This window comes from Eschrichtius robustus, chromosome 5 (assembly GCF_028021215.1).
Source record: "Eschrichtius robustus isolate mEscRob2 chromosome 5, mEscRob2.pri, whole genome shotgun sequence".
NCBI classification, from domain to species: Eukaryota; Metazoa; Chordata; class Mammalia; order Artiodactyla; family Eschrichtiidae; genus Eschrichtius; species Eschrichtius robustus.
Window position 1 is genome coordinate 73,828,676 of NC_090828.1, and position 18,501 is coordinate 73,847,176.

Below are 18,501 nucleotides of genomic sequence, written 5' to 3' on the forward strand. Positions count from 1 at the left end.
CAGGATATAACTAGAGAGCTAGCCATTTGTTTCCTGAGATGACATTTTACTCCTTGGTGCAGTGTTTGAGTTTGCCTACTGGAGAGGGAAGTAAATAGAGAAGAGATATGACCACTAACCTCGGGAAATAGCAATAAAGGCAAGTACTGACTCTTTTGAAATCTGAGGAAAAAAATGAAATCATATGCATAAATGATATGCTTAAGAATCAGCTCCATGAAGGAGCACATTTATTAGCATTTAGTTTCTAAAGAATGAGGACAAAATCTTGTGATAGTTACAAAACTAAGGGGAAAGAGCAAACATCTTTCTTTTAAAAAAAATGAAATTCTCATTTTTGAAAACACACCATAAAAGCGACGTCTTTGGTTTGTTCCAGCAAGAACAAGAGAGAGACATTGGGTCCCCTACAAATTCTTTATTATCAGTTTCACATGAAATCTTTGATTTCAAGGAATGTGGTTATACACATTAAAGTCAGTGACAACCACTTTGAATTGATAGCAGTGTCACAATCTCTATCTTCATCTGCATCATTTTAAAAAGGATTTCAGTGGATCTGGGATTAGATGTAGCTACAGTCACAAGCTTTGAGGTCATGAAGATAAAGTTGGGTGTGAGTGTGATATTTATTTCTTTGACTTCTGCACTATCTCAGACTTCCGGATTTGAGAAGGAGAAATAGACTGTAATTATAATAGGTGCTATCTTTTTTGTTTGGTTTAGCTCTTGCTACATGCTGGGTATTTATGATACCATTTAGACCTCATAGCTGTGCCGTGAGCTAGCTATTATTTTTATCCCCTTTGGACAAATGATGAAATGAGGGCTTAAGGAGGTCAGATGGCCCAGTAAGACACAGCTAGTAAATAGCCAATCAATTCCCAGCTTCATAAACTGCTGAGAAGACTCCTCTACCTCCCATCCCTCCTCCTCTGCACATGGCGAACCATAAGGCAGACCTGCCCTGACCGATCAGTCAAACTGACCTTCCTGTTCAGTGAACTGAAAAGCAATTGAAAATATCCAACTTGAGCTGAGTCAAGTATTTCATCACCTAGGACCCTGTTTATTCAAAACTCATTCAGTTGTAAAGCAAGTTGGCCCAACAGGTAAACAAGAAAATGGAAGAGCTAGAAACTTCCTCGGCTTTTCAAGTTAATGATCAGCAAGTCTGTGACGGTTGACATGAGCTGGTGGTAGCAGGGAAAAGATGAAAGTCCTTCTCTAATCCTTCACTTGGCAGAAGGATAAAAGGAAACACGTGCTCTGTACTTGTCAAGGAGGGAGAGCTGACTTTACTTAACGTCTTCTCCGGCTATTTCAAGGGTAAGGCCAAAGAGGGACAAGAACAGGTCATCGCGATCTCAGTGGTGTTTTCTTGATGCTGGAGGACCCATTAACAAGCAGCCTGTAATAATCTTGTCGTCTAAAATTACTATTTCCACAAGCAATTAAAAGGGACTAATTTACCCAAAACAATTTGTCAAAGTTAAGCCTGACAGCTTTGCTACCATAATCCTCAGGTTGGGCAGAGAGGATGGCTCCTGCAGAGAGGCATTCAGTGACCTAGCTGTCACCAAGGAGGTTGTCAGCTAACTGACCTCAGGCTGCAATGGGATGGGAACACACCAGTGTTAACGTGAAGCTCAATGTACCCTCGGCCACACCAGGAACTCCCAGTGATTCTAACTCTTTGATTGTTTTTAGTCCCTTTGCAAATCTGATGAAAGTTGTTAACTGCAACCTCTTTTCACGAAAATACACATATGCACATACACACAAAATATTGTATATAATTTCAAGGGTTTCAGGGCTCCTGAAGCCCACCCTGAATTATTAGAAATCTATGGTCCCCCATGGATCCCTGCTTTAGCCCCACCTCTGTGATTCAGAATGGAGTTCCAGGAAGGTTTTCCCATGAATTGTAGGCAAAGGCAGCAATGTGGGGCAGAAACTCCCTGTGCACAGCAGAACCAAACAGGGCTGGGTTTCAGAAAATGGCAAAGCAGCAAAGGTTGGCTTTGGAGTTTCCAGCCTGGCCCTTAGGACTGCTCCTCTCCCACCTCTTCCTGGCCCTTTACAGGGAGCCCTTCACTTCTCAAGGTTTGAGCTTTTTAGGCAGACCCATCTTTATTCCCCAGGTGCCTGGTATATAAAACACAGAAACCTCAACAACCCAGAACGTTTGCACTTCCTCTGTCTCCTCTGAGACGTCTATCTCAGGCTGTTGACTGCTAATCAAAAACCAAGTGGAGAAAATTTATATTCAAAGGATCTGATCAAAGCTAAGGAGCATAGGAACAAGTTGTTCATCTAGACTGGCATTTCTGAAAATGTGCTCCACTGGCCACTTGCATCAGAACCAGAGCTTGTTAATAATGCAGATTTTTAGGCTTTATCACAGACATACAGAAAAAGGAGTGAGGAATAAGAAAGGGCAGTTAATCTGTATTTTTTTTAAAAAAACTCAGTTAAATTATTTGCACATTGATATTTGACAGCTATTGCTTTAAGGACTTTAAACTCTATCCTGAATTAAATCAAATTAAAGCAAATGTTCATACCTGCACCCTAGTACTTTAGGTTCCCAAAGAACCAAGATTTAGCATTAACTCTATCAAAAATTGTCCCATATCTTTTATAAAAGTGTTACTAAAGACACTGTCGATGTAATATAGCTGATAATTTCACTTAAGTTTAACATTTGGATAACGTTTTTATGACAAACGTTAAATGCTTTCTTTATAAGATAATGAGAGCTGTGTAACTCAAAGTGTTTCCATTTTCAACTTGGCCTCTAGGAAACTCAGAACTAAATCTAAGTATTTAGATTTAGTATTGCCCTACCAGGTAGCTCTTTGATATTGAGAACTCCCCATCCACTCCCTTAAATACATGCCTCTTATTCTCTTTACCTTTGCTTAAATTATTTATACATTCATCTTTTATTGAAAGCTGCTGCTAATGCCTTTTAGAAAAAGGAGAAAGTATAAGTAATCTGTCATTAGATAAATATGATACTCTTTTATACCTATGGAATAGTGCCGGGAATGGGGGTGAGGAGGCAGGAGATAATAGGGCTAGTCCATCTTCGTTTTGATCTAGCTGTGTTTCCTTAGGTCACTTTTTACTCTCTGGGTCTTATTTCATTCTCTGAGAAAAGAGCAGGTTGGACCTCAAAGGTCTTGCTCAGCTTCTGTGCCTCACATTATCTTGGTATGAGGACCATGCTGTCATCTCCAGGAGGTCCAGCTGCAAACTTGGGGACTTGCGCTTCTGCTGGATACTGGACCTCCAACCAGAGATGTGTCAGGATGGGCAGAGGATGTGCCTGCTGTGCTAGGGGCGGAGGCTCCAACAGGGAGAACCCAGGGAGCGCCACTGGGGTCACAGGTGGGAAGAGGCGGGTCACAGGTAGTGCCAACACACAAAAAGTTGAATCTGTGGCCCCAAATCATTCTCTAACGTGTGAGTGTGTTGGTACAGGAAGGCAGAAGTAGGATAGAGGACAGGAGAGTAGAATTATAAAATGAATCAAACAAAACTCTAGACACTGACCTTGATTTAAAATATGTAAAAGCCAGCAAAGCAAGAAGAAACAATTTTTTTAAATCCTGTCTTTATAAGCATAATAAATAAATTACTTACCATTTATGCCTGATTTCCCAGACACACTGACTTATTTTCTTGCTAAAATAATAACTGCATACTACTGAATAAGTATCAATGTAATGCTTTATTTGATTCCAACACTAACCATCTTGGTATGTGGTTAGCCCTTAGGGGGTTTGCTTTCTTTCTAAAGTAGCACAGCTAACTTTTAAAATAGAAAAACCTGCAGGTTTGTTTGTTTGTTTGGTTGGTTGGTTGGTTGGTTCCTCTGAATAGAGATCTGAACCTTGTGCATCCACGGGAGGCTGCTGGGAAGACTCAGCAGGGCATGGTGCAAAGGGACCTCAAGTCAGACAGAGCTCGGTTCCAGTTCCAGTCCAGCTACTTCTTATTTACTGCGAGAACCTGGGAAAGTTATGTAACCTCTCTGAGCCACAGTATCTCTCAGGAGGTACTGTGAGGGTGAAGAGCTGCAATGGGTTGCCTTTTGCCTTTGTGTAATAATATTTCAAAACCCCAATTTTCCTGATTTTTGAGTTAAGAAACGGTCCAGCCCCAGACTGACTATAATCTTTAATCCTTGTTGTAATATCTTTTTGACTTTATCAGTGATCATCCTGCAGTTCCCAGAGCCCAATAGCCTTCATTTCTGGAACCAACAGAAGAATATAAAATGGAATTAAAGCCAGATTCTGCTCCCTTTCACTGAGCTGTAATATTATAAAGACTGAATACATTCCCAAAGTTCCCAGTATCTGTCAAAAGAAATAACACTGAATTCTTCCATTACCCTAAAGAAAACCCACTGTGAGTGCTGCCAACAACTAAAGACAAAGCTTTAAGTGAAACTAATCTTGGATAAATATTATGTTTCATATATTGCCATGCAAGCAAGCATGTGTCAAAAGGCAGCGGGCACTGTCTTTTAAAGATGGATAAAAATTGAACGTACTTATCACAAGTTCACAGTGCAAAAGGATTAACATCTTTAATCAGAATGTTAGGGGTTTAATTAAAGTAGATTTTGCTTTAAGAGAGGGACAGATGTATGCATATTATAAAACCATAGATGAATGCATTCATACAGCATTGTACAGTGGGTTTACCTTGTTCTGAAGGTTCAGCCTTTCAAGGTAGAATAATTTTGTGATGGCCACTGTTCCCCTCACCCAAATCTTTGTTAAAGTAACAATGGATTCCCACTATTATTTTTCAGGATAATGAGATCAGGATAACAGTAGTGACTTAGGGGTGTCCGTGGCCCCATTTCAAGCAGTTTGTCCACCTATCAAATACCAGGAGATCCAAGGGCTACAGCTATAGCAGAAGTATTGTATGAAACTTACAGTGGTGGTTGATCTTCCTGTACCAGGAGTGCACCTTTGGAAACGGTGGTGTCTGAGGTAGATAAAGAGTCCCTGTCACCATGAAGAAATTTGGACAGAAATACTCCCAAGAACTACAGAATTACAGAGTTACAGATACAACCTTTAGTGTGAATGTTGGCAGCCTAGAAGGGGTCTGCTCAATGGAAAGGCTGCAGCAGTGTCCTGGAAGAGAGCTATTGGCAGGTTGAAATCAGCTACCAACAGCTCCAATAGCAGCAGAAAAAGGAAAACGCAGCATGGGGCAGGAACTACAGCAAGCTAGAGCGGACAGAGTCCAGGAAGGTACCTGCAGCTGGCGGAGAAGGCAAGGTCACAAGGGTTCGTGGCAAGGACAAAAAAATCCCTCATAACAGAATAACATCGCTGAGGTTTTGGCAACACCCTCAAAGAGAGAAAGACTCGGGTCCGGGGTTCACAAGCCTAGAACTCTCTCTGGCTGCCTCTTAAGAAAGAACTGATGGTCGTCACTAAACTTACATCAGGGCAGCAGTTCGTGACGTAGCATTTTATGTTTGACTAAACTGGTTACCAAATTTTCCTCCATCTGCATGTCAGGTGGAGCCATGACTCAAGTGACCGCTTGCTGTTTCCATAAGAAAGAAATGTGAGGAAACATTTCCTGGAGCAGAAATATTTGAATCCAGGTGTTCCTGCAGGTCATGTGCTGGTTAGGCTGCTGCTCAGGAAAGGGCAAGCTGCCCGCCGCTGGGGCTCCCACTCCCACTAACTTGTGGAGAGAAAAGCAGATGCTATTGTTTCCCTGAAAGGAGGTATTAACGATGGCCTTCTAAAGAGGACAAGGATGCACTTGCATCCTTTACTCATATGTTACAGGGATTTGTGTGTACATTCATTCTGAGATGAGAGTAGTGGTTCTACAATTAATCTCTTCTTGTGACCTATAACTCCTTTCTAAAATGTGCTTTTAGAAATGTTACCGCATACATTTTGTTTGTAGTTTTGTATATTAAAATTGATTGACAATAAGGACAAGTATTAGAATTAAAGTTCCACTTGTGATCCAATAAGGCATTATCAGGCTGTAATTCTTTACTTCTTTGAGGATTTCTTCTTTGGGGCTGGGACACTAGACTCTCCAGGTATACTGCCAATTGCACTGAGGACGCTTCCTTAGTTTCTGCTGGATCTCCCTCACCTCCCCTGACTTTTTCATCCATTTCTACACTCAGGCACTTTGTCATCTCATTTGTTACATGGCTTTAAATGCCATCTATATGCTGTCAACTTCCAATTTTACTTCCCCAGTCCAAATTTCTCACCTAAACTCCAGATTCATAAATCCATCTGCTCACTTAGCCTCATTTGATGTCTACTACAGTACCGCCAAATCCTCACCCAATCTTTTCTATCCCAATTGTGATAACTCCATCCTTCCAGCTGTTCAGGCCAAAAACCTGGAAGTTGTTTTTCACTCGCGTTTCTCTCCACATTCACATCAAATTGTCAACAAATCTTGTTGGATTTGCCTTCAAGACGTATCTAGCATATGACTACTTCTCACCTCCTCCACTGTTGTTGTACTGGTCTATCATCCCTCCCTAGACTACTGTATCAGCCCTCTTACTTCTCTCCCTGCTTCTGCCCTTAACCCCAGTAGGCTCTGCCCAGATCAGCAGCCAGTGTGCTCCTGTTCAAACGCAAGCCAGATCCCGTCACCTCTCTAGTCAAAGCAATGACTTCTCATATCTCTCAGAGTGAAAGTCACAGTTCTCATAGGGACCACACAGTCCATACTCCCTCCATCTCCTACCCTCTCCACTGCTGTCACTCCCCTCCAGCCACACTGGTCTCCCTGTTTCTCCGGCACACTCTGAATGCTCCTGCCTGGTAGCCTTAGATTTGCATTTCCTGGACTGCTTTTGCCCAGACACCCACGTGGCATTTTCCTAAATGGCACCTTCTCTGTGCACCCTTCCCTATTTTAATGTATGGCTTTCCTCCCTACCTTGGTTGTCCCTGTGCCCTTTCCCTGCCTTATTTCTCACCATCATGCTCCTCGGCATCTAACATATTACCATATTATTATAGATTGCTCTCTGTTGTTGTTTGTCTACCCCCTAGACTTCGCAAGGGCAGAGATTCTGTCTGCGTCATCCTCTGCTGTGTCCCTACTGCTTGGGTGCTCAGGCCACTGGCTGATGCACAGAAGTCCTTCTTTCTTTAGGAAGATAATGATTGAGACAAATCTTATCAGCCAAAGATTTGATTTAAAAAACAAGCTTCTTGTATTTTGCTATGCACTCAGTAGGTACACTGTAAAACACGTTTGATAGATGACATATTTTATGGGCTCTTTTCTGAAAAAAAAAAAAAAGATAATTGCTGTATGAAAAACAAAACTATGGAAATGAAAAGTAGGCAACTTTGTTCAAGAGTATTTATTGAATATTTACTCTGTTTGGGACTGCAGTAGGCATTATTTAGGATATTTAACTCATCAAGATTAATTTGTGCCTTCTGTCCTCAAAGATTTTACTATGTCCAGGAAAATTATGTTGGCCAAAGGTTTCTTGTCGGGTTCCTCCACTGACAATCAGCCATTGTACATAAGAGCACTCACTGACTTCTTTGAATGATTCCTCCTTTCTTTCTTTGCCCAAGCCTATTAACCCCTAATCCTACGCATTGTATACAGTGCATCATTAATGTCATTCTCTCATGGAAGCCCTCCTATCCTCTGATAACTAGATTAATGTCTCTTGTATATTTTCATAGCACTTCCTGCTCATTGTGATTTCCATAATTAGTTTGTTTGTTTGTTTGTTTGTTTAGTGTTTGTCTTGCCTACTACTACATACTACTAGAGTGTATGTTACCAGACGGCAAGACCCATTTTCATTTACCATCATATCCCCAGTGTCTAGTGAATGTCTGACTCAATGATAATTGCTTAAATAAATGAAGAAGCCACACAGCTAAAAAAAAAAAAAAGAAAAACAAAACTATGAATTCTAAAAAAAGTTGCTCCAACATTTTCTTAGACATCATTGTTCATATTTGGGGACTGCTTCCCACTCAAAAATAATATTTTAGATGGTGCTATTTTGCTTTAGGTCTGAGGCTTTCATAGCCAATTTAATAAAGAATATTTAATTAACTTTGCAGGTTTACCTCTTCCATCAATAAAACTTGAATTTTTTTAATCTAGAGAATGACTATGAAAATAATTTAAAATCACAAAGAATAGTTATATTGATTAGTCCTTGTGAAAATTATGTTTTACTTCAATAGGTTTTCTTGGTGTTGGTCAGAGATTAGTGGTTCTATTGGAATAATTTCACCAAAAATAAAAATGCATGCCACACCCATATTTGGTTTCTTAATGCCACTCTCCACCCAAAGGAAGCAGAGATTCTTGGAGAAATGGCTGATCCCAGACCTGAGGCAAGGAACGTGTAAGTGGTACCTAAGAATCCCGTTGTGCCTGAAAGCAAGAAAATTCTCAAGAGTTAAGAGAATTATGTCAAAAGGACAAAAGAGTGTACTAGAAGGGGCTCTTCCTGGCCACATTTGGGATAATTTGAGTATCAAAAAGAATAATGACAGAAACTGCTTGTAACACACTGCTTTGAACAAAATCCACCAAACAATAACGACTCCCTGCCACCAAAAAGAAAAAAGAGAGAGAAGAGCATGAGAAAGAAAGGCTCTTCTTAAAAGAATGCTAACAAACGTAGGAGGAATGATGGAATTAGAAAATCATCATTTGTATTCCATGCTAAAATCACTGGAAAAAGACGATTGGGTTACAGGATATTCATTCACACAGTGCCAGATTATCATCCCAGAAGTTACTTGCTACTTACAGAGAGAAAACATTAATTTTTCAGTGGAGGGAGATGGGCAGTTACCCCTTGAGCCAAGTGACCCAACTCGAAATTACTAACAGTGGAATATCTTCACAGTACCTTTCCCTGATGTGGTGCAATGGAAAGTTTACATTACTATGAAGTGTTCTTGCCACATAGCTGAATCTAATCAAGCCACTAGACTTTACTTCTGCTTTACAGGAAATAAAGTGAAATCCCACGATGACGAGTACAGACAAATCTAGAACATGGATGTTCTACAAGATAACTGCCTGAACTTTTCAAAAATTCCACTGTACTGGGGAAAAAATAAAAGTAGGGAAACTATTCTAGATGTAAAAGTATAGAGATACAATGACTAAGCAATACAGTGTAAGAAGTTAATTCAATATTAGATTAAAATAATCTTTAAAGATATTTTTAGGAAAATCAGAAAATTTAAATATGGAATGGATGTTAAATTATGTTATGAAATGATTTTGACTTAAAATTTTTTTTTTTGGTTTGATAATTGTATTGTGGTCATTAGGAGGACATCCTTATTCTTAGGAAATGATGCTAAGTTACAAGAGTTAAGTCGCATAATATTTATAATTTATATACAATGATTCAGGAGAAAAAAGCAAATAGGTGTGTTTGTCTATATGTGTGTGTGTATATATATATACACACACACATATATACATACACATACACACTATTCTTTCAATTTTTCTGTATTATTGAATTTTTTTCAAAATAAACAAGTTGGGAAAAGCAAAAATGCATGTAAATTAACTTTAAAAACACACTACTCCACTGATGTTTTGTCCTTTGATGGACTATTTTAGGAATATTTTATTTGTGTCATGTCTCAGTAAATTCAATTGTAGTAGAAAACAGCATCCGCTTCCAGGACGAAGAAAGCAGAACAATCTATCAAGTCTTGGCTATGTAACCCACTAGCTGGTGACCTTGGGCAACTTACTTTTGACCCTTGAGGCTTGGTTTCCTCATTTGCATAACAGAAATAATGTCCTGCCCACTCACAAGATATTATGAGATAACCGTGCATTCAACCCAAAGTAATATATAGCTGGATTCCTTTTTCTTCTCCTGAAGAGTGAAAATAACTTCATGAAAGAGGAGAATTTGACCCTTAGGCATTCATGAAAGTCTTACCTTTTAGACCACAAAGTCTACACATGGCCGCAAACACCGTAGATTCCATTTCGATATTCCTGATGCCGGCATTATATGCTCTTTTCAAGTAATCTAACCCCTTTTCTCTGGAAAAGGAGCACAGCGCTCCATCTAGTCGACCCTGGCCTGAAAGAGAATGGAGAATGTTTAGCGACTTGATGTCCCACAGTGGCTGTGGCATCACTAAGAGGCTTGCTGTCAGCCCAAGTGCTCTGTGTCTGACTCTAACTCATGGGCCTGCACCCCAGGTAGGATAAATCTGGCCATCTGAACCATCCTATCAAAGGACCTGGGGCAAGGCTGTGCCCAGCTCAAGAGTCTCACACAGAGAGGAATCTCCATGGCACTGAACTCCCCCAGCTCTGGGGCAAGTGACCATTGAATGGCCGCAGCAGCCAGCACTCTGCCGAGAGACAGCAGGACCTGGAGGGTCTCCGGAAGATCTGCCCTTTGAGGAAAATCTCAGGCTGCACCTGCGACTGGCGGCTGGCCCAGGCACAGGTGCTGGGGAAGAAGAAAAGGCTCCAAGCCCCAGTGATGATCCTAAGCTACTTGAGGATCAGGGTGGTGGTTTGAACATTGCAGCTCCATCTGTGCATCATGACCATGGTAGCCATACACAGATGGTCGATTTGTCCACCTTTCCCCTGCCACACACCTCAGGCTGCACGCCATTCTTTTGCGATCACATTTTCCCTTCTAGGCTGCTCTCGGTGTTTACTTAGCACTTGAATTCCATCTGTACCAACCAGTGGGGCCAGAAGGAGGTGGAGAAAAGCCTGGTGCTGTTACTCCTCCTCCACCGTGGCTGCGCTGGGAACAGGCTTCACCGCGCCCCACCCCCAAGGGCATCCTCTGGAAGTAGGGAGGCCAGTAGACTCTGTCACCATCCATATTGCAAAATCCTCTTTTTTCCCTTTCCTCTATCTTTCATGCTATTTCCATCCTTGCTGTCTGCTTCTCCTTGTGCCTTCCTTCTTAGGGCTGCCTGCCAACAGCTCTAATGCAGTGCTATTTTAGCCGATTCAAACTCAGATGTCCCACAAGTTAAGCAGGTAATGTCAACGAGGTCTGCCTGTTGGAAGGGAGCAGCCTCACCTCACCTTCAGTGAATGTAGCCCCAGATGTGGGCCGAGGCTTGCCAGGGCTGCCGTGAATAAATTATTTTATATTTTTAATTTTATGTTATTTCAAGAAGCCAAAAGTCTGGATTTTCATATGAAATCTCCAGAAATTATAAATGTTGGCAAAATAATTCATATTCTAAAAAATACCATGCAGCCCAAAGAAAACATTGACTCCAGTGGGTACCATTTGCAAGTTCTGGCTTAAACCCGTTGGTGACCCTCCCCATGAAGGGGCCAGTGGCCTGAGACAAAGTCTCAACCCTATCAGACCCAAAGTGGCCCCTATTTTATAACACACATGTGGTGACAACACCTTTGCTAACCTGAAGTAATGTTTATAGATAATATATCTCCATATATAACTGTTTAGAATTCAATATAATAGTCTAAGTTTGATCCAAAGGGAAAAGAAAAGAAAAATAATTAAAAATGAGGTAATATGTAGTTTGATGAACATACTCAAACAGCTACACTGCAAGATTTCTAGAATGCCCTCCACGGAATGGTACCAACCCTGGTTAGATTCTTTCTTGTGGAATGAGCAAGGTCTGTCCTGTAGGGCGTTTTCCCCTGGCCCCTCCCCGCTTGTGGCAAGAGCTGCTACTTGGGAGTCACCATCAATTTTGTTCCTAAACTTGATTTGGGGACATTTTACTCATGGCCAAGAGATAAAAGAACTGCTCTGAGACTACCCCATCCCTTTGGGATTTCCTCCCCCAAATATCTCTTCCCATTTCATGGTTCCCACTCTTTCCTGGGTACCAGATCCCTTCCAAGGTACAGGTGACTGTACCTCAAAATGGAAGAAACATAGAAGCATATCCCCCTTTTCCAATTTAAATAGAAGGCATCAACAGAGATAAGATTTTGCTAACATCACAAATTGCATTTGAGTATCCAATTTGTTCTAGGAGGATTAAACCCACTCTCAAAATAAATTCATTATGTGTGTGTCTCCACCGCTTATTATGTCCTTACGTTCCTATGCTTTAGTAAGTTGAAAAGGCTGTTTCAGTTCCTTTTTTAATCCCCAACTATGAATTTCTAAACTGGAGTTTTTAATATAAATTGTGGGTTTGAATAACAGAGTATTGCTGGCAATTTTCTGCTGCTTTCACAGTTTATAAATTCTTCTCACCTTCATAAAAATCATAGGTACACATCGTATGTCCAATGAGGGTTGGGAAGTCGGGAATTTCTTTGCTACAGTTGAATAGTTCCTCAGCCAGTTCTTTGTCAAGTTCAGTACTTCTGGTGACAACATTATCCAAGATTACCTGTTCAAACTGGGGCTTAAAAAAGGAGTCTACGGCTCTATCTGTTATTACAACAGACCCCGGTGCAATCCCTGCAGTGTGGGAATAAATAGGTGGTTACAGAAGAATGTCACTTAGGTTTACTTTTGACACATAGTATGTAATCTCTTCTGCCAACATTAATTAATGCTAATTGCTAATGATTCTCCCCATTTTCATCTTTTAAATTATTTTCTTTTCCAAGTGCAATTAAATAATAACATTCCGAACAGGCATTTACATTTGCTTTCTTTCCAGATTCACATTTACAATGTGACGGGGTTTAAATTTCAAGACAGACATGACTCTTGGACATGCAAATTAGTACTGGCCTTCAGGTTCAAATTTGAATAAAGTAGGTCAGGAATAAACTCAATGAGCCTGCCAGAAAGTAGTTTTCATAAAGTGATGTGACTACTTGATATTTAATCTTCTCTGCAACTCCTTGATTACTATAATTTCTTTGCATCTCTGTCCTCTCTTCCTTTTGATTCTCATCACATCCATTCCCTCCTCCCCTCTCCCATCCCATGTAAATTAGGCCTCTTGGCTGACCTTCCGTTGCTACAAAGTCTGGTTTGCTCCTGGGACTCAGGAACTCAAGTCTCAGGGACTTGAGAAACCATTTTCTGCCAACTGTTATTCCCCTGGCCTGGTGTGTTCCCTCATCCTCCCCCACACAGTTTCATCAGACCAACTTCAACTCATTCTTCCGGTGTCAGCTTAAGTCACTTCCTTCAAAAGATCTGAATCCACAGAGGGAGAAAAATTAAAAGGCAACACAGATACATTACATTCACTTTTCCCAGGCCCAGCTTTTGACCTAGTTTTTGACCTGTTCTGATTCCTGTTTAGAGCCTGGTTGAGGGGATATATATTGATAGGGCTCTAGACTCTCTCTGTCCTAACATTCATCACATTTTTTGTAATTACTCATTTGTTTGTCTATTGCCCTGATAAAACATAGGCTCTATGAAGGCAAGAGCAGTGTCTGTCCACTGTTGTCTCCCCAGTAGCATTATGCCTATCACATTATAGGTATTCAATAAAAATTTGTTGAATGAGTGAATGTTTCCATAGAGATGCCATAGACAGAGATCTGCAAACTACAATCCATGGGCCAGGTCCAGCCCATCTTTGTAAATAGAGCTTTATTGGAACACAGCCACATTCACTCATTTGCATATTTTCTATGATTGCTTCCACACTCTAATGGCAGAGTTGAGAAGTTGCAACAGAAACCATATGGCCTGCAAAGCCTAAAATATTTACTGTCTGACCTTGTATAGAAAAAATTTACCAACCCCTACCATAGCGCATAGCCATATCCTTCTGGGTTCTTAATAAATTCCAATGTGGATCAACATGGGGTTAATTTAGAAGATCCAGCTAGAGACCCAAGGTAGGCTCTGATGATAGAGCCTCGGTGAGTCAGATACTTTTTAAAGAAATCAAACAAGTATCTTCTTGAATTACTCACAGTGTCCTAAAAACAGGAAAGTGACTGAGAAGGAAGTTGAAAATGTGGAAATCAAAAATGAAGTTTTCACATGACATCCTAATATTTAGATGCATTAGAGCATTTATATCCCAGTTAAAGTCTCTTAAAGGCCAAGACACTATTTATTCGAGTACCTCATCATCATGAAGTTTTGTTGGCTCATCTAAAGAGTGGTAACATCAGCGAAAAAAAAAAACAAAAAAAAAACCGACAAACTACACATCCTTCATCTCCAAATCAATGTTTTTAAGACGAAACAAACACATCTTATTGATAAGCTAAGAGTTCTTAATGAGAACAGAACTTCAAAATGATAGATAATCCACAACAGCACATTGCTTTAATTTCCCACAATTCATAGACCTTCATTGTGCTACATGGGCTGTATGTATCATGTCACCATCAAACAAAAGACCTAGAATCCATGACCATGAGCTGGATGGTCAGCAGGTTGCTTTGCCCACACTGGACACTTGTTAATATCAAGGGGCAACCACAGCAGTCAGGATGGTACATTGCATGGGCATGGGCTATGCAGATAGATCCTTGTATCCCACAACTCAAGAATTATGTGCAATCTTAATAACAGTGTTATCCATTTCATCCCCAAATGCATCATTCCCTACTATTGCTTATTTGGGATAACATTGGATAAACAACAGTCCAGAATGATGCCTGATCTAATAATGATTGCTAACATTCTCCTTCTCTTTCTGGGTGGACATCCATAGATGTCCTTCTTTAATCCATCTATGAGGGCCTTGGCTGGACTTCATTCCTGTACCACAGCTGTGGAAAGGGCATGATATTTTTGAACATGTTTGTTTCTAGTGAAGCATGACTCAGCCACCTGTGTAATTCTAAGACCAAAGTCTCAGCCTTTTTTTTTTTTATAATTCCCATTCAGTCCTGTCACTCTGTCAACCAGACCTTTCCAGTTACAATGCCCTGTCTGTATTTGCATTTGGTGACATAGTAGAATCATCCCCTTGCAAGACCTGCTCCTGAAGAAGAGGTTGAAAAAGAAGAAGGTCTCCACAGAACTTTACCTCAGCCCAGGGTGGATGTATAAACAAGGCTCCTGACTAGCTGCCTGACCAGCCAAGGAAGAAGGGAGGAGAGGAGGCTCTGAGAAAACCTTAGGAAGCATCACCCAACTCTGCCCTAAAAGCCTGGCCTGATCTCTTCTGCTGTGTTGATAAGGAAAAGACCCAGCCAAGAAAAGGGTAGTCACTGACATGAGCTAAAAGCAATGTTTTCCTAAGAGCTATTGATGTCTGCTTACTTAGCTGATAAACAAGGCAAGTCTTAGTGATTTTTTTTTTTTACTTGAAAGCACTTATTTCTGTCACTTATAAAATTCCTAAGCTTCAAAATCTATTCGAACCCTCAAAACTTACTCTTATCCTCAAAACATATTTCCTAGCAATCTTCCACTCTTCCCCTTAAGAACACCTAAGTCCATCTGGGCAGTGGGCAGCGGGATGTCTCACGCCAGGTTTCCATGCAGGGAAAAAGAGAAAGATTATATACACATGTATTTCTTTAAATTCTTTTAATTTTCTTTAAATTTAAATTTCTCAATTGCCTCAAGCCCAGCCTCCTGACACTTTTTAGCCCATCTGGGTTTCTTCTGGTCTCTGAGTACGTTGGTGTGTTACCACACCAACAGCTTACCCTGTATGGAACAACCACTTGGATTTAATACTATATAAATCAATCCATCTCACCTATTCCCCCTGATGTACCAATTCTGATAATGGTCACATCACAGCACCGGGCATGGTACAGTAATTTAATGAGTTCATGAAGCATAATAGAAATGGAGGGGATGCCCATGCCATGCTGTGGAGAGAAAAGGGAAAGTCATTATACATCTTGCAGACTGATAACACACACAGGACATATTTACTTCCTTCATTACAAGTTAACAGCCCTCAGGTAAATTTACGTAATCATTATGACTTTGCCATAGCTGAGGAAAACGTAAGGCAGCTCTAACTGACACCCACATGACATGCTGATAGATGGGTCCATCTGTGATGATCAAAGAGAGGCATCTCCCTGTCAGTTAAACTGAGTTCAGCCCTCATTGTCAAGAGCAGAAGGTGGGGATGGCGTGGTGTACTGGTGTGTCAGGGCAGTGCCATTTCTCAGCTCCCCACTGGGCTCTTCACAGTGAGTTTTGAAACAGAGCTCTTTGCAAGATTGACTTGATTTTGAGGAAATATAGATTTGGCTACCATGTATTTAGTCCTTTTCTACTATACTAAATGAAAGAGTAAATCCATTTCATTGCTCGCATGTGTCCTTGTTCATTTGTTGATAATTCTGTATGAGCTCTGAAAGGCACAAGGGTAGAGATGTGGGTTACATCTACACCTAACAATTTGGAGTATTTAATGGATACACATTCAGTATATAGATCATGACTGCAACTCTGGTCTTCCTCGGCATTTGGAAGAGTAGAATCAATGTCACAGAATAAGGGTCAACACAGGTTAGAGGATTTGGCCGCTCCTCGTGGTTACAGTATGTTCTAATAATGCTCCAGAAAGATCCTCCATGATGGAATTTGTAGTAGCTGGAGCTAAGTTTAGAATTGGTGTATATTTCCTTCCTAATATAACACGAGAGAGTCAAATGTGGTCTTCAGTATTCTACTCTTGGGCACAAAGACTTTGTGTGCAGAAAAGCACCAGGGGCATCTTGGCAGTTAGGTGATGGCTTACACTAATTCTTCATTAACAAATCTAGAAAACCATTACAGCCATGACCACAATATTTTCACCTGAGTTCCCTTCTTCTCACCATCAAGAATATTAAACTATGGAAACTTTGAACCTCTGGGTTTCGCATTTTTGGTTGCCATGGAACATGTTCTGACTTCCAAATGTATTGTAAGTCTCCTAGAGGCTATCAGTCAAACCTGTATTAGTTGTATGTCCAAGATTCAGTAACACAATAATACTGGGGGACTTTAACACCTCACTTACACCAATCGACATATCATCCAGACAGAAAATTAATAAGGCAACACAGATTTAAATGACACAATAGACCAGATAGATTTAATTGATATTTATAGGACATTCCATCTGAAAACAGCAGATTACACTTCCTTCTCAAGTGCACAGGTAACATTCTCCAGGATAGATCACATCTTGGGTCACAAATCAAGCCTCGGGAAATTTAAGAAAACTGAAATCACATCAAGCATCTTTTCCGACCACAACACTATGAGATTAGAAATAAATTACAGGGAAAGAAATGTAAAAAACACAAGCACATGGAAGCTAAACAATATGTTACTAAATAACCAAGAGATCACTGAAGAAATCAAAGAGGAAATCAAAAAATACCTAGAGACAAGTGACAATGAAAACACAACAACCCAAAACCTATGGGGTGCAGCAAAAGCAGTCCTAAGAGGGAAGTTTATAGCATTACAGTCCTACTCAAGAACCAAGAAAAATCGCAAATAAATAATCTAACCTTACACCTAAAGGAACTAGAGAAAGAAGAACAAACAAAACCCAAAGTTAGTAGATGGAAAGAAATCATAAATGTCAGAGCAGAAAGAAATGAAATAGAAACAAAGAAAACAATAGCAAAGATCAATAAAACTAAAAGCTGGTTCTTTGAGAAGATAAAATTGATAAACCTTTAGCTAGATTCATCAAGAAAAATAGGGAGATGACTTAAATCAATAAAGTTAGCAATGAAAAAGGAGAAGTTACAAGGGACACCATAGAAATACGAAGCATCATAAGAGACTACTACAAGCAACTCTATGCCAATAAAATGGACAACCTGGAAGAAATGGACAAATACTTAGAAAGGTATAACCTTCCAAGACTGAACCAGGAAGAAACAGAAAATATGAACAAACCAATCACAAGTAATGAAATTGAAACTGTGATGAAAAATCTTCCAACAAACAAAAGTCCAGGACCAGATGACTTCACAGGTGAATTCTATCAAACATTTAGAGAAGAGCTAACACCCATCCTTCTCAAGCTCTTCCAAAAAATTGCAGAGGAAGGAACACTCCCAAACTCATTCTACGAGGCCACCATCACCCTGATTCCAAAACCAGACAAAGATACTACAAAAAAAGAAAGTTACAGACCAATATCACTGATGAATATAGATGTAAAAATCCTCAACAAAATACTAGCAAACAGAATCCAACAACACATTAAAAGGATCATACACCATGATCAAGTGGGATTTATCCCAGGGTTGCAAGGATTCTTCAATATACAAAAAATCAATCAATGTGATACACCATATTAACAAATTGGAGAATAAAAACCATATGATCATCTCAGTAGATGCAGAAAAAGCTTTTGACAACATTCAACACCAATTTATTGATAAAAACGCTCCAGAAAGTGAGCATAGAGGGAACCTACCTCAACACAATAAAGGCCATATATGACAAACCCACAGCAAACATCATTCTCAATGGTGAAAAATGGAAACCATTTCCTCTAAGATCAGGAACAAGACAAGGCTGTCCACTCTTGCCACTATTATTCAACATAGTTTTGGAAGTTC

General features: G+C 40.2%; 1 protein-coding gene across 3 annotated transcripts in view; it reads right to left on the reverse strand.

The window, feature by feature from the left end:
* Positions 1-18,501, reverse strand: part of UPP2 (uridine phosphorylase 2) — a 45,782-nt gene that overhangs the window by 3,340 nt on the left and 23,941 nt on the right. For 2 of the 3 annotated variants that reach the window (XM_068545080.1, XM_068545083.1), the window contains 3 exons: positions 15,669-15,783; positions 12,281-12,490; positions 9,995-10,141 (listed from right to left, as the gene is read on the reverse strand). In XM_068545080.1, the coding sequence (XP_068401181.1) occupies positions 9,995-10,141; positions 12,281-12,490; positions 15,669-15,783 (472 nt within the window). Of the gene's footprint in view, positions 1-119; positions 163-9,994; positions 10,142-12,280; positions 12,491-15,668; positions 15,784-18,501 lie in introns of all 3 variants that reach the window. The other variant, XM_068545082.1, reaches the window with a different exon arrangement.